The following is a 23923-nucleotide window of genomic DNA, read 5'->3' as shown; positions in this document are numbered from 1 at the left end:
TTCTGGTGCCACAGTGTAATTGAAGTAACAGTACAATAGAAAACCTCCAAAGATGTCACCATTTTGTAAACTAGACCCCTCAAAGAATTTATCGGAGGTGTGGTGAGCATTTTAACTCCCAACATGCTGGTCAAAATCTTATGCAAAGTAAATAGTGCAGATCAAAAATGTTGTTTTTATTTAAAAAATGTCATTTAAGTGCCTAATATATTGTGCCCATCCCATGGCACTTTAGACAAACACACGAAAAATCATTCTGTGGGTTGTCCCGAGTACGGAAACACCACACATGTGCCAAAAAATGACAGGCTGGGTAATCGGTAGGGCTGAGAAGGGAAGGAGTGAAATTTTGGTTTTGTAGCACCCTTTTCACTAGACTGGTGTTGGGGTGGCCCGAATACGGCAATACCGTACCAATAATTGACAGGCTGAGCACACAGTAGGACTGAAAATGGAAGGAGCAAAATTTTGCCTTTGGAGCTCCGTTTGGATTTGCAGTGCCATGTCATGTTCGCAACGCCCGTGAGGTACCAGGGCAATAGAACCCCCCGAGAAATTATACCATTTTCGAAACTACACCCATCAAAAAAATTTATCTGGGGTTGTGGTGAGCATTTTAACACCCAACATGCTGGTCAAAATATTATGCAAAGTAAATGGTGCATAGTAAAAAAAAAGAGGAATTAGTCTCACTGGTAATTCAGTTTCCATAAGTCTCCCATGACGGCCCCCTGGAGGTTGCTTCCCCTTCCTCTGTAGGGACAGGAAATTGAGAGTATTAAAAGGCCCTACCCTCAACCTCCCACCAGTGTTTATCAACTAACTACACCGGTATAGGGTCCAACTCAAATTTATTCAGTACGTTAATTTCACATACATAGATAAAACATAAAATTTCTTATACAATTGGGAAAGAAAAAAATAGGGCCGTCATGGTGGACTTATGGAAACTGAATTACCGGTGAGACTAATTCCTTTTTTCCATACCGTCATTTTGAATGGATCCAGGATTGTAAGGACCTTGCGTGGTTTTGGCACCAGGCCACACTCTGGATACATGATGTCATGGTCCCCAGCAGACTCTTCGCTGTCCGAACTGACACCGACTTCCTCTTCTGGAAATTTCTGATCTTCCCAAGAAGCTTGTCTGCTTTCTCCTGTGGAAGATAGGAGGTCTGTTTTACAGAGTTCAGAGATACCCCTAAAAACTCCGTTATGTGACTTGGGGTCAAGTCCGATTTTTCTAGATTTATGATCCATCCCAGGAATTGCACTCTCTATTGTTGTCTTCTTCTGACTCTACATGTGTCTTACCGAGTCTCCAATCAACAGGAAGTCGTCTAGGTAAGGTACCACAAAGATCTCTTCTGTTCGAAGATATTTCACTACCTCCGCCATAACCTTGGTGAAGATCCGAGGAGCTGAAGAGAGACCAAATGGTAATGTGGTAAACTGAAAATGAAACTCCTCCCCTGAGGGTGACAACACTGAAAACCGTAAGTATATCCGACTCTGGATGAATGGGTACATGGTAGTATGCATCCTTGAGATCCAAGGTGCATAAAACTGCATTGTGAGATATTAAAGGGGTAGCAGATTTCACCGACTCCATTTTGAATTTAGCATATGCTACCCATTTGTTCAAGAATTTCAGGTTTGTGATTAATCTGAAGGTTCCATGTGTTTTTTTAATCAAGAATAAGGGAGAATAATGACCCATACCTTTTTCTTCTGGGAGGACTGGACTGATCACATTCAGCTTCAGCAGACCGGAAACTTCTTCCCAAAGGAGACTTGTTAGTTTGTCTGAGGATTGCCTGGATAGAATAAATCGGTGAGGGGGTGGTGACACAAACTCTATAAAATAACCGTCCTTGATTATTGAGAGCACCCACCTGTTTGAAGTTATCTTCCCCCCACTCTGGCGTCATTGCCGTTTTTCTTGCTTATTTGTGGAACTGAAGAGGAACTGCTTGCTTCTTCCTCCTCTGGATGTATTCCCAAATCCTTGTCTCCATGTTTGTCTACCCTTAAATTTCTGCTGATCTCTGGTTGAGCGAAAGCCACGTAAAACTGTTTGTCTGTTGCTTCGCTTCCGGAAACCCTTTCTTACTGTCAGCTGCTTTATCAAGGATATCATCCAGCTCTGCGCCAAACAAAAACTCCCCAGAAAAAGGAAGGCTACACAACTTAGCCTCAGAATGCACATCTCCTGACCACTGCTTAAGCCAAAGTGCTTTTCTGGTTGCATTTGACAATGCAGCTTCCCTTGCGGAAAAGCGAATAGTTTCTGCCGATGCGTCCGCTAGAAAGGCTGCTGCTAACTTGAGTAGCGGGATGGAACCTAGAATCTCTTCTCTAGACGTACCTTCTCGAAGGTGATCTTCAAGTTGTCTTAACCAAAAGAAAAGAGTGCGAGAAACTGAGGTAGTTGCAACATTAGTTTTAAGAGTCGCCATAGAGGCCTCCCATGCTTTCTTGAGCAGACAGTCTGACTTCCGATCCATAGCATCCTTAAACTGGGTAGAATCCTCAAAAGGTAAATCAGTTTTTTTGACAACTTTGGAAATGGGAACATCAACTTTGGGCACACTATCCCAAATTTTCATCTCCTCTGGGTCAAATAATAAACGGTTTCTAAATTCTTTGGGGATTGTTAAACGTCTTTCTGGGTCTTTCCATTCATCCAAAACAAGATCTTTCAGATTTTCAATGATTGGAAAAACCCTCACTTTCTTTTTTCTTAATCCTCCAAACAATTCATCAACTACTGACCTTTCTTCTACTGTGTCCTCAATATTTAGGGTGCCTCTTAATGCCTTAATAAGCCCATCCATATCTTCATTTGGAAGATATCTCCTCACGCATCACAACCCCTAATTCATCCATAAATGAAGATTTCTCTTCTATTAATATCTTGTCCAGACAATCCTTGCATAAGCTCTTTTTGTATGACGCATCAAGTTTATCACATTCCTTAACCTTCTCCTTGACAGACATGTCCTTCTCCTAATTATAAAAACACAGGAGAGATGCTTAATAAAAAAAAAAAAAAAAACAACTCCCAACAAGCATATAGTGCCAGCAACATTGGCGTTCAGCCATACGTCCTACTCACAGAACCCAGGGATATGGAACGATTTTCAGCCTCCTCTGCCATCTTGTTCCCATAGACCTCAGTAAACAGCGACTACACCGCGGTCTTATACATGCTGCCGGCGTCTGACGTCATCTTCCGCGGCCCGTCCCCTAGGCCGTGACGCTGAGGCCTCTGACGTCAGTTCCGGCAAAACCGGAAGTGACGTCGCGCACTGAGGAGGCGCTATGTGCCGTAGAGACGCCCGCTGGCGACCGGAGCCTGAGGACCCCAAGTGGGACTCCCTAAAGAGGCCGGACGAGGGAAGCCCCGGGGAAACAAGCACCCACGAGGGGTACGAGATTCCACCTCCCCCCCCCCTGGAAGAGAGGTTTTACTCTCAATCCTATCTTTGTAGGGACAGGAAAAACACTGGTGGGGGGTTGAGGGTGGGGCCTTTTAATACTCTCAATTTCCTGTCCCTACAGAGGAAGGGGAAGCAACCTCCAGGTGGCCGTCATGGGGGACGATATGGAAATTGCGGTTTTAATCTAAAAAATGTAATTTTAGAGCCTAATATATTGTGCCCAGCTCATGCAACTTTAGACAAACACCCCAAAAATCATTCTGTTGTCCCGAGTACGGAAATACCACGCATGTGCCAAAAAATGACAGGCTGGGGAATCGGTAGGGCTGAGAAGGGAAGGAGTGAAATTTTGGTTTTTTAGCACACTTGTCACTAGACTGGTGTTGGGGTGCCCCTGAGGTACCAGTACAATACAAACCCCTGAGTAGTTACCCTATTTTATGAAAGGGCAAGCCTCTAAGAATTTATTTAGGGTTGTATGAACATTTAAACCCATAAGATCCTGGCTCAAATTTAACACAAATTGAATAGTGTAGAGTAAAATTTGCTGTGCAATTTCTCTAAATTTGTCATTGTAGTGTTAAAAGTATTTTGCCCAATTCATGCCACTAGAGACAACCACCCCAAAAATCATCATGCAGGTTCTCCCGGGTACATGGCAATAATCTACAAGATGGAGACACGGCAGGGCTCGGAGGGAATGGCATTTGGAGTACGGACATTTACATTTTTTTTGGCACCATAAAACATTTGTATATGTCATAAGGGATCAGTACAGTAGTAACCCATGAGAACTGACCGTATTTGAAAACTACATCCCTCCATGAATTAATCTAGGGGTGTAGTGAGCATTTTAACCCCACAGGTGAACCCCAAGGATGATGCATAATGGATAGAACAAAAAATGTCATCTTGTGCCCAGCTCCTGCCACAGGAGGCAAACACCCCAGAAATCATGATGCAAGCTCTTCAGTGAAGGCACTTCAGCAAAGTCAGGGTTCTTCAAAGTCGCTACACCTGCTCCCCCCCGCAATGCCTGCTTCTCTCCGCAACACCTGCTCCTCCTAACAGATTGCACTTGAGTGGTTGTGGGGGATAGGGAAAACAGACAAGGGGGGGTAATTGTGTGTTTTGGGGTACAGTAAAGGGACAGATCACTAGCACAACTCTCTACAACACCACCAATCACAAAATGGTGATGTTGGAGAGCGTTGGGCTAGAAAGATCTGCCCAAAAATCGTCACAGATCGTTGGCATTGGCCAGTCAAGTTTTCTCCTGTAATTGAGGCATCTATAAGAGCCTCTGTTACAGGGGAAATGCCTACCCGTCACTAGGGACTCTGATCAGAGCTGCACTGGGTCTAATTAGACTGAGCAGCTCTGATTAACCCATATAGATCCAGCAGTCACGTGACCGCCGAGTCTATGAAGCCGCACCGCTCAGCTCCTCTATGCATCACGCTCATTCACAAGATGGGGGGCTCGCAGAGCAAGGTCCCTCCGATAAAGTTGCAGAGAAATGGGTCTCTGCAATAGACATTTTACAATGTGCAAAAGGCACGGAAGCGACCAAAGACTGTAAACAGATGTTAAAAAAAAAAAATGGGGGCAGGAGTGAATGGACATTAGATGAACATACATGGCATAGATTTCTCACTAATTGTAGGAGTTGGCTAGAGGACCGTAATAAATATCAACAGGCTATGATGTTGTATGACGTAGCTCAGGCAATAACAATGACGGCACATAAGACAAAAGGACTGTGTATCAAGTATGGGATGTGATTAAATTACCAATGACTTAGTTGACTGTCCCGGCTGATGCAAAATCTATTTTCTCATAACCCAAGCTCCCCTACAGCACCACCATATAATAGCCCGGAGGGGTGGTCATGTCTCAAATGTGGCCAACAAAATCCAGATTGGAGGGACAGATGCTCAAATTGTGGGGGGCCCAGGCCACATCCACATGTGGGCTTGTACCCATTGGTCAACAAGACCCTCCCCACAGTCAGAGCAGGTAATGTAGGAACGCATGACTATAATGTCTATTGCCCATGGACCTCCGTACCGTCCATAGTACTTTTCTCCGTAAGTTGGATGGTGTTTGGTGGGCATACAAAGCCACAAAGACCAAACGGAGAGAAGTACTTAAAAAACAGATGTTGCCAAGGCACTGGGTACAGTGCCCGAGGATAAAGTCACAGAGCAGTTTGGTGTAGAATTTATCGCTGCCATCACACCCTGGGTAAAGGAACAGGATGACCAGACTGACAATTTTATGACACAGATGCAAGACTCTGGCTTGACTATGGGTATGAATAGCATTGCCAGGGCACCTGCATGTTTCAGGGCAGTGGCAGCAGCATGTGAACTGGTGTTTAAATCAGAAGATCTGATATTGCAAAACCCACGTACACTGCAAGTACCACATTCTTTTGCTGAATTACTACACACCAAACTAAAACACCTCTCAGAAGCCAGAATCACAAAATAGGAAGTGACACTGCTCAGCCCACACATCACCCTGCAGCATTGTACCATTCGAAATCCAGCTACGTAACTGCCAGTGGATTTAGAAGAGGAGGGAGTATTAGGTGACATCAATGGCTCCAGATGGTTGAACGAGGACCAAGGACACTTTGTATGCAGTAATCCAAGATGGTAAGGTAGCCATACAAAAAGCACTCACCTCCTGTGGGTCTGCGCAGGAAGCAGAGTTAAATGCATTCACTGATGCACGTACTTTGGGTAAAGGACTGAGAATTAACGGTTATACAGATTCCCGATATGCATTTGGAATTGCACATGATTTTGGCATTATCTGGAAAGCATGGGGATTTTTGACTTTTGAATCAGTACAAAGCCTCCTAAAGGCTCTAGAGCTGCCCAAAGAGGTAGCCATTATTAAAGTACCAGCTCATAAGAGGAAGGATAACCCACAGACTGTGGGGAATTCCCAAGCAGACCAGGCAGCTAAAGAAGCAGCTAATTTTCCACTTACGACACGGTCTTTACCTACTGTACCAGATGTGTTCCTTTAACAGGAATTGCAGGCTCAGGTAGCATCTCAAGACAAAAAAGGTATGGATGGAGGTGGGGGCCATAGAAGCAGGATGACTCTGGCAGGTAAATGGCAGAACATGTCTGCCTAGAAGTCTGTACCTTATGATGGCTGATTTTGCACACAGGGCAAACTCACTTATCAAAAGGAGCTATGAGTGCATTAGTGTTAAAACATTGGTTTGTCCCTGGAATTCAAACTTTCTTTGGCAACATGTGCCAGACATAACCCTGGGAAGGTTATAAAGATCCCTATGAAACACACTCCTAAACCCTTGTAACCGTTTCAAAGAGTGCAGGTGGATTACATACAGCTACCCCAGGTAGGCACATATGGGTATGTCCTTGTAGCCATCAATCTATTTTCAGGATGGCCAGAGGCTTGGCTAGTATCCATGGCCACAGCCAAACACACAGCCAAGAAAATTCTATCAGAGATGGTCTGCAGGTATGGGGTACCAACCTCGACTTGCTAGAGTTGCATGAACATCTGTCAAAAGTGCATTCACATGTTTTTTCTTCTATACCCTAGGCCAAATGGTAGGCCTCAAATAGTATCCATGGTAATGGCAAACAGAATTTTCAACACCATCTTTTTATACCCAGTGGTCATGCAAATGTGGGATAAACTGGTGCAAGCTACTCATAACCTAGATGATCAAATATTTAGGATTTGAGGAATAGCAAATGATACAAATATTATGGCAACTCACCTGGTATCTGTAACCAATCAACACACTATATTGTTACCCAAACCATACACACAAAAAGTTTTGTGGTCCAAAAAAGTCAACTTTTATTTATATGTTTACATTAAAAAAACATACATAAAAGCAAAGCAATTAGGACTCCAAATAGCTGTATTGCCATCAAGCTGAAATTATTCCTAGGAGTATGTTATTAATACATAAGTGCATAGTGCATGTAAACATCATGAAATGGAACCAAGTATGTTATTGATACATAAGTGCATAGTGCATGTAAACATCATGAAAGAGAACTAAGTGCCAGATATTACATATGCCATATTTTACTTACTGTAAAATAGGATATAATTCCACCAGAAGCTTCTCTACAAAACTGGGTACCATTTTGGAGGTGGCACACGAAAAAGGTGTCATTCCCAAAAAGGTATTGAAGGGATTGACAGTGGAAAAACCCAAGGTCCCGACCCTATACCTATTTCCCAAAATACATAAAGATCCCATTGATCCTCCAGGCTATGTGACCCAGTATGTAAATTTATTGATTACTATCCAAAACCCCTTGTGGAATGCTTACGCTCCTATGTGAGAGACTGTTTGGACGTGCTATCGAGGATCAACAGGATTGTGATGGATATGTCAACAGGATATGTTTTTGGCGAGAGCTGATATTGAGTCACTCTATACCAGCATCAGACATGATGGAATGGAAGCCGTTGGCTTCTTTTTGACCACTAGTACTATAGAGAATGATTTGTGTACCTTGATTCTTGACCTGTTACAGTTTATTCTGACCAACAATTTTATTGTGTTTAACCCCTAGGCGCACCCGGACGTTATAGTACGTTCCCGGGGCTAGATACTTAGCACCGAGCGGAGCCGGTACTAGAAGCAGCGGCTGTCAGCTGTCTAGTACAGCTGACAGCCTGCGCTAACACCCGCAATCGGAGCCGGCTCCGATCGCGGGTGTTAACCACTTACACGCCACGGTCAAGCATGACCGCGGCGTGTAAGGGTTTTTGCGCTGTGGATCGGATCCCCCGTGTCGATCCACTTCTGGGTAGCTCCGAGGACTGGCATGTGCCCCGGAGCTGCCCGGTCTCCCTGGCAGTCAGACCCCTTCCGGGTCTGACTGCAAACTGTCTGAGCATGCGCCTGCTTGCTCAGACAGTTTACACTGCTCTACAATAAAGTAGTATTGTAGAGCAGTGTATTGAACTTAAACCATTGATCAGAGCATCACTGGTTCAAGTTCAAGTATGTATAAGTAAAAAAAAGTCAGAAACACTAAAGTTAATACATTAGAATAAATAAAAAATAAATGCATTAAAATATAAGCCCCTAAAATGTCACTTTCCTATAAAAACACTTAATAAAGTATAAAGTATAAAAAAAACACAAAAACACAAAAAACCCCCACATATTTGGTATAATAAAACAGAATCGTTACTGGACACGCACGGTACATGCCGTAGGAAAAAAAAAAAACCTGCAAAAAATTTTTGTCACAATTTGATGGTTTTTGTTTGTCCACCCGTCGCTTGACGATTGACCACAAGTTCTCAAGGGGGTTTAATATCTAGGGAGTTTCCAGATCATGGATCCAAAATGTTTCGTTTCCTGAGCCATTAAGTGATCACCTTTGCTTTATGGCAAGGTGCTCCATCATGCCATCAAAGGCATTGTTGATCACCAAACTGATCTTGGACTGTTGGGAGAAGTTGCTCTTGGAGGACATTTTGGTACCATTCTTTATTCATGGATGCGTTTTTAGGCAAGACAGAGAGCCAATTCCCTTGGCTGAGAAGCAACCCCACACATGAATGGTTGCAGGATGCTTTACAGTTGGCATGAGACAACACTGGTGGTATCGCTCATCTTGTCTTCTCCGAACAAGCTGTTTTCCAGATGTTCCAAATAATCGGAAAGGGGATTCATTAGAGAAAATGATTTTACCCCAGTCCTCAGCAGTCCACTCCCTGTACCTTTTGCAGAATATCAGTCTGTCCCTCATGTTTTTTTCTGGAGAGACGTGGCTTCTTTGCAGCCCTCCTTAAACACCAGGGCTTGCTCCAAGAGTCTCCGCCTCACAGTGCATGCAGATGCACTCTCATCTGCCTGCTGCCATTCCTGATCAAGCTCTGCACTGCTGATATCCCGATCCCAAAGCAGAAACACTTTTAAAGAGACGGTCCTTGGCAACCGCTCTCCTTGAATTCCTTGATGATGCGATAGATTGTTGTTTGAGGAGCAATCTTTCTAGCTGCGATACTCTTCTCTGTTAGGCCAGTTTTGTGCAGTGCAATGATGACTGCACGTGTTTCTTTAAAGATAACCATGGTTAAGAGAAGAGAAACAATGATGCCAAACACCAGCCTCCTTTTAAAGCTGATAGCACATTGTAATGAATGAGGAAGAAAATCCCCATATACTGCCATACTGTAGTATGGCAGTATATGATAGGATCGATCAGACAACCTAGGGTTAAAGTACCCTAGGGAGTCTGAAAAATAGTATAAATAAAAATAAAAAAAAGTTTAAAAAAAAAAAATAATAAAAAAAAACTTAAAAATTTCAAATCACCCCCCTTTCCCTAGAACTGACATAAATATAAATAAACAGTAAAAATCATAAACACATCAGGTATCGACGCATCCGAAAATGCCCGATCTATCAAAATATGATAACGGTTTTTCAATGCGTTTAACCCCGTAACGGAAAATAGCGCCCAAAGTCGAAAATGGCACTTTTTTGCCATTTTGAAAAATCTAAAAAAATCTATAAAAAGTGATCAAAAGGTCGCACAGTCCTAAAAATGATATCATTGAAAATATTATCAAATTTCGCAAAAAAATGACACCACCCACTGCTCCGTACACCAAAGTATAAAAAAGTTATTAGCGCCAGAAGTTGGCAAATCAAAAAAATTATTTTTGTACAGGAGGTTTTAATTTTCGTAAATGTATGAAAACATTATAAAACCTATACAAATTTGGTATCCTCTTAATCGTACCGACCCAAAGAATAAAGTAGACATATCATTTGTGGCGCTCAGTGAAAGACGTAATATCCAAGCCCACAAGAAAATGGCGCAAATGCGTTTTTTCACCATTTTCATTGCATTTGGAATTTTTTTCCCGCTTCCGAGTACATGGCATGGAATATTTAATACCATCATTATGAAGTGCAATTTGTTACGCAGAAAACAAGCCGTCACACAGCTCTTTACGTGTAAAAATAAAAAAGTTATAGATTTTTGAAGGTGGGGAGTGAAAAATGGACATGAAAAAACAGGAAAGGGCCCGGTCCTTAACCGGTTAACATCATAATCCCTTGAATATGCAACGATCTGAGGATTCAATACGATCTAGATACCAGACTTGCACTTCCTCAATGTTTCTGAATTGCTGGTGTTGTATTTAAATTTTAGTTTATTTTGTATGCAAGGTGGAATATATGAGAGTTAAATATAATCATTGTGCACTATTACACTTTATGGCAGGGGTCTCAAACTCAATTTACCTGGGGGCCGCTGGAGGTAGATTCTGGGTAAGGCTGGGCCGCATCAAGTTTTACAAAATATCATTATTCAGATTCAAATGTCACGGCGTCTCCCAGCGCAAGGAAAGCCCCGAGCTGGGAGACGTGTTTTCTCTATGAACGCGTCCTGTGCACCGAGGGGTCCCAAGCTCCTACCGCACTGAGCCCAGTCAGGGGCTCAGTGCGAAATTTGATAATATGTTCAATGATATCATTTTTAGGACTGTACGACCTTTTGATCACTTTTTATAGATTTTTTTATATTTTTCAAAATGGCAAAAAAGTGCCATTTTCGACTTTGGGCGCTATTTTCCGTAACGGGGTAAAACGCATTGTAAAAAACGTTATTATATTTTGATAGATCGGGCATTTTCGGACGCGTCGATACCTAATGTGTTTATGATTTTTACTGTTTATATTTATGTCAGTTCTAGGGAAAGGGGGGTGATTTGAAATTTAATTTTTTTTTATTCTAATTTTTTTTTAAAAAACTTTTTTTTATTTTTATTTATACTATTTTTCAGACTCCCTAGGGTTCTTTAACCCTAGGTTGTCTGATCGATCCTACCATATACTGCCATACTACAGTATGGCAGTATAAGGGGATTTTCCTCCTCATTCATTACAATGTGCTATCAGCACATTGTAATGAAGGGGTTAAAACGAAATAGCCTCGGGTCTTCGGAAGACCCGAGGCTACCATGGAGACGGATCGCCGCCCCCCGATGACGTCACGGGGAGCGGCGATCCCAGGTAAGATGGCGGCGCCCATGCGCCGCTATCTGTTTGAGGCTGTCGGCAGCTTTGCCGGCAGCCCACGCTGTAAAAACACCCGCGATCGGTGCTAGCACCGATCGCGGGTGTTACCAGTAAGCCTTTGCTGCAATATGCAGCAAAGACTTACCGGCTATGGAGAGGGCTCAGCCCGTGAGCCCTCTCCATGCAGCGCGACCCGACCGCCGCCGTGAATACACGGCGGGCGGTGCTTTTCCAGGTGGGGGCCGCAAAATGTTGTCCCGCGGGCCGCGAGTTTGAGACCCCTGCTTTATGGTATTGAATGGCCATAATTCATGGTTCTAGTTTCAGATCACAGTATAATAATTTTATATGAAATTTTGGAGCGGAAAAAAAAAATTCATGTTTGTTTAACATTTTCACTGATTCAGGATATATGCACCTATTTTGTTTTGTGGTTTTTTTTTTTTGTTTTTTTTTAACTATATTGAGCACTTTTTTGGTATATTGTATTAAGATTTTATCAGGTCTTAAACGCTTCCTTATATAATAACAGTAATCATGTTTGTTATGTATAATATAAAATTGTATATTTGTAATCACCATACATTTTAGGTTTTTTTTATATAAATGGGCAGTATTACTAGGTTGTATAGTTTATTTTAGGGAGACTGCCCTGTCACGCCCTCCCTCCTTTGTGGACCTGGGCGCCGGCAGAGATCTGTCTCCTAGTGTTGCGGATTGGTGATGGCGCGCCGTGCCGTTCCCGGGCAGAGGGGGGCGCTTGACTTCGCAACCGAGATGGATTTATTTACTTTTATCACTTACATTTTTTACGAAGAGGAAAGAGTTACCGATGAGGGATACACCCCAGAGGTGATGTATAGGGAAGTGACAATGGAAGCACCGGCTGAGTCTCTTCTGTTTGTTCTCTTTGGGACATGCCCTGGAAGTGGGGCAGTGTTTCATGGGGATGGGTTACCGGGCTGCCTCAATCCTTGATTTATTCCAGAAGCGAGGCAGCTCCTAAGACTCGCCCCAAGACGGAAACAGATAGTAATAGGAGTCGTCAATCTTCTTGATGTGTCTAAAGGAGTGGGGAGGAAGCGGAGGTGACGCGAAACTCGTGTTGGGGAAATTGTCCATGGCTGAGACCTGGGAGTTTCTTTTGAATGGGTATGTGCAATATAGTTTGTGACACTTTATGGACACTGGCTCTTTTTAGATCGCTATATGTGAGACACTGGCATATGTAATATCTGGCACTTAGTTCTCTTTCATGATGTTTACATCCACTAATGTATTAATAACATACTCCTAGCAATAATTTAATCTTGATGGCAATACAGCGATTTATAGTCCTAATTGCTTTGTTTTTATGTAAGATATGTATGTGTTTTTTAAATGTAATCATATAAATAAAAAGTTGATCTTTTTGGACCACAAAACTCTGTGTATATGGTTTGGATAATCTGTGATGGAGTTGGTCACTTATTTGAAAGGAGGGGCTCTATGTGTCACCTAGCCTTCATGTACTGTAACAATTGGGTTGACACTATAGTGTTCGGCTACTTAACGGCTAGTCAGGGAGGAATGTGTGAAATAATAGGACCCTCTTGTTTTCATTATATTGACCCTAAAGAAAATCTTCAGATTAAGGCTGATATACACGTCGTACAAAATATGAGAGAGAAGTACCTGAAAGACCATTCAAGTCCAGGTACTCGTGATCTGTGGTGGGAAAATACTTTCTCCTGTTTTAACGCAGCAAATTGGTTCAAAACGATAGGGGGAAGGTTGGCAGAAAAACTCTTTCTTTTAGTAAAGATATTGTTAGCTTTGATTTGTATTTACCTATTTGTGAAGCTGATAATACACATTATAAAGAAAAATAAGTAGGCTTCAAAAGGGTTGATGTTATTGCTTTGAATTGGTTTGAAGATAGCAATGCTTTGTATTTCTGGTTTCAGCAAATAAATGGATACAGCTTCAGAGATGACCATCCGGTAGCCATGCTCAACTGCTCGCCTCTCCTGATGAACCTACAGTTGTTTGAGGAGCGAATGGAGGACATCATCTCTGGAAGAGGGTCCCACAGACGTACCACGTTGGCAATTTACGCTTTGCGGTGCATCTCTGGTTGCTGTTACCATCTAGATAAACAAAAAGGGAATGTGTGCGTGTGTTTGCAGTGGATGTTGTGCAAAAAAAAAAAAAAAGTGTGGATGTTTAGATGAAATGGCTACTAAATAGACAGTAATGGATTCTTATCCCATTATCCCAGCTTATCTGTGTATTCTGTGATATATGGGCTGTCTAAGGGGTCGTTTCAGCTCAGTTAGGCAAATAGCGATTTAGGTGAGAAATACATATGCAGAAGGACAAGGGGATTGTGAAGGAACTCTACTACAAGCCATGGATACCACCCCCTCCCAAAAGATACTAGAAGACACTGGATAAAAGACTATTTCTCTTTAAGCGTTTCTAATTTCTCTGAACAAAACAACAAGATGGCGCCTAGCTGCCTGATAAACTCGCTGACTCTTTGAAATCTTACCTGCAAGTAGCCATGTGTTAAGATTACATAATGTGTTTTTTCTTTTTTGTTATTGCTGACAGATACACCACTTATCTAAAGTATGCATTATGAGCTGATCAGTAACCTATCAAATGTATTAGACTATTGTATTAACCAATCAGAAGTTGTATTGAATATTAACCAATTAGAGTTGCTATTTTAGTAGCCAATCATAAGTTATTGTTTAAACATATCTTAACCAATCATGCTTATAGTTGTTAAGATGTTACACCATGTTTAAAATGTATAAATAAAGGGGTTTGATCCACCCACAATTGGGAATGTTGCCGAGTTCTACACCTGCCTGTTGAGCTCTGTTATTCTTCCGTTGCAACGTCATTCACCTACAGTACGTGACCAGATCCCCTGTGTGGCAGACCTCATCTGCTTCGACACTGATAGTAACTAATTTGGGTAGTAAGACTAACTAGTGTCCTTTCGTTTTATTACGATGCTAAAAAGATCACAGATCAAACCATATTCTCTCAAATTTTCAAGAAAATTTTAGAATTAATTATTTTATGGACCATTTCATTTGTATAGGAGTTTTGGAAGTTCTGTTAATAGAAACCCCCCAGATATCACGGGTTCCATTAATTTCAACCCCTCAAACTATTCAAAACAGCAGGTAGGAAGCTTGTTAATCCTTTAACCCCTTAAGGACGCAGCCATTTTATAGCTTAAGGCTCAGCCCCATTTTTGTATTCTGACTTGCGTTGCTTTATATGTTTATAACTTTTGAATACTGTTACTTAAAGCGATTCTGAGATTGTTTTTCCCCACATGTTGTAATTCATTTTAGTGGTAAATGTTGGATGTTTGGCTGATAAGTTTTGCGTTTATTTCCCCCCCAAAAAAAAATTAAAAAATTTGCCATTTTCGAAATCATCGCGTCTTCAGGCAGATATACCACCTAAATAAGTTGCTGAATAACATTTCCCATATGTCTACTTTACATTTTCATAATTCTTGAAATGTCTGGATAATTTATTTTTAAGTCACGCGGCTTACAAATCGAATATAGGCTTTCCGTATTTTCAGAATTGACTATTTTTACATATTTAACATCAAAAACCCCCGATATACTCAACCCATTTTCAAATCTGCACCCCTCATCCTATCAGAAACAGCTTTTAACCCCTTAAGAGCGTCATAGTAATTGAATCAAAATGGAGGTGAAATTTAGAATTGTAAATTTTAGGGCTAAATGAACGTATAACTGAGAAAATTTGACAAGATAAAACTTATAATTTGCTATGCAATTTCTCCCAAGTACAGAGACCACCCTCATGTGGCCGTTACTTGTTTTATGGGTGCACAGCGAGGCGCAGAAGGGAAGGAGCGCCCTCCAGCTGCCAGGATTTTAGTTTCCTCATTGGCCCCTTTTGTATAAAATTTTAGTTTTTTCAAGAGATTGCATTTTTTTTGTGGGATGAGATTTTTTTTCCAGTGTTACCATTTTGGGGTTGGTATCCCCTATTGTTAAATTTAGGAACTTTTTTGAGTGCAGGAGTAGAAATGCATCAATTCGGTACTGTTTTTTTTTTTTTTTTTTTAATTGGTGTTCACCTTATAGCCTAATAATCATGTTATCTTTATTCAATGGGTCGATCCAATTAGGAGGATACCAGAAAAATATTTTTTCTTATGTTTTACTAAATTTGCCAAATAAAACACTAATGTGGGTAAAGATCTATCATTTGTGCATCGCCCCTTTCCAAGTGGCATAACATTTTTACTTTTTTGGCTATGGAGTTGGTTTATGGCTTGTTCTTTGCGGGACATGTACTTTGCAACAGTATTATTCTGGAGTACATATGTTTCTTTGTTCACTTTTTATTTCTTTATTTGTGGGATTCAATAGGTAAAAATCCAAATTTTTGGCAGGTTTTTAAAAGTTTTTTTTTCAATAATTATTTACTTTTATTCTACGGGTTGTTACGAATGCGGTGGGGTTTGTGTTATGATTTAGACTGTTTTTACGTTATATGTCTCTTTATGTGTTATGGGCATTTTTATTGATTTTTTAAAAACTTTTTTAAAAAGACTTTTTTTTTTTTTTTACTATTTCCACTATGGGACATATACTGATTTATTGCAGGGTATTAGCAGTGTCAGCCAATGCACATGCATAGGCTGACAATGTGGCTTTAAAATGACGTCAGAGACTCCATCTTTCAGGCAGTGCCTGCAGGCAGCTCTGGGGTCCTGATCGGACCCCAAGGCTGCCATAGCAACGATCGGCGACCCCTCAAGACGGCACCTGGCGGCCAATCTTAGGTAAAGACCCCCTGGAAGGCATGTTGGTATACAGAGCTTTAGGGGGTGTCGTTTTTTGCGACTTTTGATGACGTTTACAATGTTATTTTTTTAGGACTGTACGACCTTTTGATCACGTTTTAGAAAATTTTTAATATTTTTTAAAATGGCAAAAAAGCGCCATTTTCGACTTTGGGTGCCATTTCCGTTACAGGGTTAAATGCAGTGAAAAACTGTTATTATATTTTGATAGATTGGGCATTTTCGGACGCGGCGATGTGTTTATCATTTTTACTGTTTATTTATATCTAGGGAAGGGGGGGCGATTTGAATTTTTATGTCTTATTATAATTTTTTTTTTACCTTTTTATTTTTACTATTTTTCAGACTCCCTAGGGCAGTGATGGCTAACCTATGGCACTGGTGCCAGAGGTGGCACTCAGAGCTCTTTCTGTGGGCACTCAGGCCATCACCAGAGATGACTCCAGGTATCTTCCTGCAGTCCCACACAGCCCAGGACTTGCTGTGCACAGAGCTATTTTAAAGTGACAGCTCAACCTGGGACTATTTTCTGCTTTATTGGTGTCCTCAGGGGCTGGTATCAATGAAAACTGACAGAGGAGGAAGTATAAATCACAAATTAGATTTCTATGTTGGCACTTTGGGATAAATAAGCGGGTCATAGTTGTAGTTTGGGCACTCGGTCTCTAAAAGGTTCGCCATCACTGCCCTAGGGTACTTTAACCCTAGGTTGTCTTATCAATCCTACCATATACTTCCATACTACAGTATGGCAGTATATGGGGATTTTCCTCCTCATTCAATACAATGCGCTTATTGCACATTGTAATTGAAGGGTTAACACGAAGCAGCCTTGGGTCTTCGGAAGACCCGAGGCTGTCAAGGTGACGGAAGGCTCCACCTGTGAACATATTTTGGGGCAAGATTGCATATCCTTTGCGTTTAGTTTACGTGTTGGAAACACAATGTTACCAAAATATGTTATCACGAGTGGAGCCTTTGGATTGTGTTTACAAACGTAAACAAAATGCCACGTGTGAACGTTGTCTCATGTACAACAAACCTATTTGTAGACTTTATCATGTGGTTTAAGGGACATTTTAACTCTTTGCCACTGATGGGCTTTTTCCATTTTACTTTGTTTACTGCCCCCCACTTTCATAAATCAATACCTTTATTTTTCCGTGTACAGAGCTTTATGCATGCTTTTTATCTGCGTATAACAAATTGTACTTTCTAGTGACTATTTTATATTCCATCCCAAGTACTGGGAAGTGGAAATTATTTCTAATATATTCTTCAGTTTTTCATTGCCACCATTTTGGGGACAGTGCAACCTTTAGATCACTTTTTAATAAATTTTTTATGTGCTGCAAAACTGCAAAAAAGTTGTGATTCCAACATTTAATCACATTTTTCTGGGGTTCACCGCCGGAAGTAACTTTTTTTTAATTTTAATAGATTGTGATGTGATCACTAGTTCATACTAATGCACTGCAATAACCATGCACTGCAGAACATTAGAAGTAACAGCCTATGCACTTTCAGGGGCCGGACCAAGAAGGTACATGCTGATGGAAGACTTGGGGACATTCATTAGGTGACTGGCAGTGAGGCACCATCCCCACGATAAGGGTAGTGCCCTCAGTTAACATGGTGTATGTTGTCTCAACCGGATGCCATCTTACTTCCTGTTTGATATACATTTCCTGTCCTGCTCAGCAGACATTGCTTGAGGGTCTTAACTCTTGCTTGAACAGTTCTCTTGCTCGGAACACCTTCTCCGGATCGTTCCTCCATTCTATGATTTACCCTGCTGAACTACTACTCCCAAATTGCTCACCTGGCTCTTGCACGTCTGCTTTCCTGCTTGTTGTAGAACTACTGCTCCCAGCTTGCACGCTGCACCTCCTGTGTCCACCCTTGGTGCTTCCAGTATCCTGACTAGTCCCTGCTATTGGATTCCAGCCACATATCACCATTATTGTGACAACATGTGTACAACCAACACCGCCACTGCATTGTGGTGTAATTCTGTTCCCACCTTCCAATGCTTCAAACAATCTAAAAACCCACAGGAAGGGTCATCCTTTCACTTTTTTTTCCTGATCACTGTAGTTTTGTATTTGTACTAGTGTTTGTCTTAATTGATTGTACAGCACCAAGGAAATAATGGTGCTCTATAAAAAAAATAAAATAAAAATTGGAGCCATTATGTAGTTATGTTGTGATGGGGTTTGTTAACTACAGTATGGGGGCGTTTTTTATAGCTATGGGTTTTATCCAGTAAACATATAGTGCCATTTAGTGTATAGTTGTATTATTCAGCAAAGGTTAAGTGGTATTACTTAAAGGGGTATTCCAGGAATCAGCATAATTCATATAAAAGTGGGCACTCAAAATATAAGCTAATGTGTAATTAGTTGTTATTTAAAATTTTGCTCCCCTTAGCAGAAAATGCTGATGACATAGACTGTAATGAAAAATTAACGGACTGATTAAAGGGCCGGTAGCATTTTAATTTCCTCCGCACGGTCCGTCGCAGAAAAGAAGATGGCCGCTGGTCACATGTCCACATCACATGTCCTGTACCTGCCTGGGCAGGGTCATGTGATCACCACTACGTTTGGCTGTAGTCGGTTGGTTGCAGTGCATCCAGTATGATCAGTGTTGTGGTGATGGCAGTTACACATCATTACTATGGTAACAGAGCAAGAAAACCTGTTACATCATCACTGTTAGCAGAGCCTGAGTGGTAGGAGGAGTTACTAAGAACTAAAGGATCATGGAACTTGTATTTTTCAGTGGCGGCCATCTTAGTGATAACTCCACCTACTTTAGAGGGGCCATAAATTTTGAAAATCATAAAATCATATTTTAGCTCCGTTTTGTGACTAATGACATTGAGTATTGTTGTATTCATTTATTTATATCATCAAGGGTTTTTTGTGTCAGACGTTCATATTCCCGGAATACCCCTTTAACCTTATATTGTAATGTCAATGCAAGGTGGATTTATTGAGGAATGGTGTCATGGCATTATAAAGTCAATTTATGAAGATATCAAATATCCAATATATAGTCATGATTTTCGGTTAAAGTTGTAATATTTATGTATAATATGGTTATTTAGACTGCGTATGGTAGCGTTACGCCTCATGCACAGGACCACAAATATGGGCAGGAATAGGACCTGCTCTATAATTTACAGCGCAGTCAGTTGGCTCGCTCATGGTGCAGCCTTATGTCAATAATAACTTGGTAACAATGCATTATATTACTGAGAGACATTTTCACTTATCAAGTGAAAGCACCTCTGCTACTGAAAAACATAAAAAAAAACACAGCTGCTAATGATCACTGTAAAAGGAATTCCCCATCATTGCATTTGTCCACCTACCACGGCTATAGTTAATTTAATGACCCCACAACGTAAGGACTCATAATAAAGTACACATACTGTATTAGTCTATTTTATATATGTATTATGAGCAAAGAAAAAGTCATAAGAAATATGTTGAACATAAAAAACAGAAATTTAAAATTTTTATGTTTAAACATACGTTCAAAGCAAAAAAATTCATTTGAAGGAAGAACCCAGACCAAGTGCAACATACCGTATATACTGGAGTATAAGCAGAGATCCCTAATTTTAACACATAAAAACTGGAAAAACCTATTGACTCGAGTATAAGCTTAGGGTGGGAAATGCATTGGTCACCGCCTCCCAAAGCCCCCTGGGGTATATAGACTGCTACCCCCCAGTAGTATATAGCCAGCTAGCCCTCTTGTGTATAGCCTGAAGCCCCTGCCCTATAAATAATGCTGCTCCATCTCTGACGGACGCTGCAGGGACACAGAGCCAATGCCGAAGCATTGCTGTATAGAAGAGGACCTGCTGGGTGGAGGAGCGTCGGAAGGCAAGTACTATAGTAGAGAGTTATACTCGAGTACATACGGTATTGCAGTATCCTGGTACCCAATTCTCGTAGTAGCAGGCTCAGGCTGTCCATTCTAACCAATCTTAAGTGGAACCAGGTATTTAATGTGTTCTGCATCTGGTTTATAATAATTTTACTATCTAAAAATAAAACAAACCGGGAAATCTCTTGGTGGTAATCATAATTCTCGTCCTCTTCTATCCAGTCCAATGACCCTGTAATAGGGTTAACACGACCACAAAAGACCATCTTCACGATTGTTTTAAATCCAGAATGTCACAAGGAGACGGAAGCTGTAAAGCAACAAAAAGTTACTTAGCGAGTTACTTAGCGAGAAATAGCAGAGCAGCACCCACCAAAATACTGCGCAAATATCTGTATTCAAAAGGTGCTGTACAAAACAGTGGTAACTTTATAAAACGAACACAATAAAATTATGACAAAAGATGTGTGTGAATAAGAAACAAGGCGTACAAAATTTTAAGTGAATAACTAGATCCAAAAATTAATTGGGTATTATTACAATTTCAGTAGAGCTCACACTTAGGGCTCAATCATACAAGTGTGGCACCGTTCTGCGCCGTACACCGGGAAAAGATACAGCATGCTCTAAGTTCAGCTACAGATGCAGAGATTGCATGTACTTTCAATAATGAAAAGTGAAAGCGTTTCTTAGAGCTACTTCTACATATTGCCTTCAGCTGGAGGGGGCACACTTCAAACACTTATATCTCCTTAACCCTTGCACACAATTGTGGCGTCATATTAAACAGGAGAGTTTCCCCATGATATATGGATTGTGGATGCTGAACAGAATAGGAGATATTCACTCTAAAAGTTACAATTGGCAATATAAAGCTGTACATAAATCCAACTTTTTTAGTTCAGCTTTAAGGGTGCATGTCACAAACCCTCCCTACCGGGGTCCAATCACAGGGTGCACTTACACCAGGGAACCAGGCAAATTAGACCGTAAGCTTTGCACACTCACGCAAAATGGCATCCTTAAATGGGTATTCTCATCTGGGCACTCACATTCAGTTTGATTAATTTGCCATATATAAACATTTCTTCAATTGGATGTTATAAAAAAAAATGCTCCTGTGTGAAGATAATTTCTCATAAATGTAGTCATTTGGTCCCTTAGAAACGAGATAGCTTCCTCAGATACGGCCACCTCTACTGGAGAGATTGCACAAAGAAACAAAAGGTTTTTGTATATGAAATGTCCAGGAGTTACTGAAGGTCCCATAGTCGTCCTGTGGTAATGATTGCTGAATCCTGGTGGTCCAGCAGGGCTCAATAGCGCATGTGTGGCCACCGCTGCCAGAGTGTGACGTGGTCGTATCCGAGGAAGCTATCTGGTTTCTAAGGGACCATATCACTACATTTATAGAAAATTATCTTCACACAGGAACATTTTTTTTATTAACATCCAATTGAAGAAATGTTTACATATGGTAAATGAATTTAATTAAATGTAAATGCCCTGATGAGAATACCCCTTATACCCCATAGGGCAATAAGATGTACCTGTACGTTTTATTGCGCATGGGGTAGTATGCAGAGGGTTCACGGGCTGAGCCCTCTTCATACACGCCGGGTGCTTGCTTCAAAATGAAGCAAGCACCCGTCGCTAACACCCGCGATCGGTGCTTGTACCGATCGCGGGTGTTAACCCTTATATCGCGCCGGCGGCATTAACGAGCCGGCGGCACGTGGGCGCCGCCATCTTGGCTCCGATCGACGCTCCCCGTGACGTCATTGGGGAGCGGCGATCCGTTGCCATGACAGCCTCGAATCACACAATTTTTTTTACTGCGTTTAACCCCGTAACGGAAAATAGTGCCCAAAGTCGCAAATGGTATTTTGTCATTTTGAAAAATATAAAAAATTCAATAAAAAGTGATCAAAAGGTCGTACAGTTCTAAAAATAAAAGCATTGAAAACGTCATCAAAAGTCGCAAAAAATGACACCACCCTCAGCTCCATACACCAAAGTATGAAAAAGTTATTAGCGCAAGACGGCAAAATGAAGAATTTTTTTTTTTGTACAGGAGGTTTTAATTTTTGTAAATGTATGAAAACATTATAAAACCTATACAAATTTGGTATCCACGTGATCGTATTGACCCAATGAATAAATTAGACATGTCATTTGGAGCGCACAGTGAAAGACGTAAAATCCCCACCCACAAGAAAACGGCACAAATGCGTTTTTTCACCATTTTCACTGCATTCAGAATTTTTTTCCCGCTTCCCAGTATATGGCATAGACAATTAAATGCCATCACTATGAAGTGCAATTTGTTACACAGAAAACAAGCCATCACAGAGCTCTCTACATGGAAAAATAAAATAGTTATAGATTTTTGAAGGTGGGGTGTGAAAAATAAAGATGCAAAAACGAAAAAGGGCCTGGTCCTTAAGGGGTTAAGCCAATGCCTACTCCCAAGCAAACTCACTCAACTCAATTCTTATGTCTGGAAAACCAAAACGCAAACATATCCCAGACCCTACACACCACATACACACTACGTACCCTCTGCCACTTATGTGCCTATGGAATGATACTGCACAGAGCCACTCTGCACCACAATACAGTCACCCGTTTATTCCATAGAACTCTATGCTGCCACCACTTGTAATTACAGTTTGCGAGACGCCCACACCAGGACCGCACACATACACCCAGATACACACTTATCTCTGTACCGTACAGATCACCTGGACCCACACTGTCTACAGCTACAGCTAGCACACACACTCACTGCTTATAGCTACAGCTAGCACACAGACACACAAGGTAACAAGGCTTAGCAGTAATTTACCTCTCCAGAGTTATGGGAACATATAGAGCACGTACAGAGCAAAATAACTTAAAGCACTATTTAATATGCAAAATACACACAATGCTTAATAGTAACAAAAATGGTGAAATAACAGACACATATAAAAGCAAACAGTAAAAAAGGGCTAAAAAAAATCCTCTTTCCTCCGGTAACTTATCTTGTTCACTCTCTTCATTTGAGCCAGTCACAGGGGAAGAAGTGTCCATGTTCCTTTCCTCTGCTTAGCCCACTACCTGCGTACAGTCTCTCTCCCAAGACGTAACTTTTTACCTCCCCAAAATCTTCAACCTCTCTCTCTCTCTCTCTCTCTCTTCTGGTGCCGTCACCACTTTCAAACATGCTGTTATTACCCCATTACTAAAGAAACCTTCCCTGCACCCACCCAATGCTACTATGTATAGACCAGTTCCTAACCTCCCTTTCCAAACTCCTGGAATACCTCATCTATTCTCAACTAACATGCTCTCAGCCAACTCTCTCCTTGACCCCCTACAATCTGGTTTCCTCTCTACAGTTTGCATTCCACTAAAACTGCTCTTCTGAAAATCTCCAATGATCTCCTCACTGCTAAATTCAAAGGAGACTATTCGCTCCTCATTCTTCACGATCTATAGGCAGCATTCAATACTGTGGACCACCAGCCCCTCCTCAGGATGCTTCACTTCATTGGCCTAAACGCTATTGCACACTCTGGTTTTCTTCCCATTTCTCTGACAGCACTTTCAGCATCTCCTTTTCTCGATCTTGCTCTTCTCATCTTCCTCTTAGTGTCGGGGTTCCTCAGGGCT

The 23923-nt window shown here is 41.3% G+C and overlaps 1 protein-coding gene across 10 annotated transcripts in view; it reads right to left on the bottom strand.

Moving 5' to 3' along the window:
- The window catches only part of PRMT7 (protein arginine methyltransferase 7), a 530266-nt gene that overhangs the window by 466085 nt on the left and 40258 nt on the right, over nucleotides 1–23923 (bottom strand). For all 10 annotated transcript variants that reach the window (XM_072117757.1, XM_072117754.1, XM_072117758.1 and 7 more), the window contains one exon: nucleotides 20441–20576. In XM_072117757.1, coding sequence (XP_071973858.1) covers nucleotides 20441–20532 — 92 coding nt within the window. In that variant the 5' untranslated portion in view covers nucleotides 20533–20576. The remainder of the gene's footprint in view (nucleotides 1–20440; nucleotides 20577–23923) is intronic.

This window comes from Engystomops pustulosus, chromosome 7 (assembly GCF_040894005.1).
Source record: "Engystomops pustulosus chromosome 7, aEngPut4.maternal, whole genome shotgun sequence".
NCBI classification, from domain to species: domain Eukaryota; kingdom Metazoa; phylum Chordata; class Amphibia; order Anura; family Leptodactylidae; genus Engystomops; species Engystomops pustulosus.
This window is presented reverse-complemented; position numbering and strand designations above follow the sequence as displayed.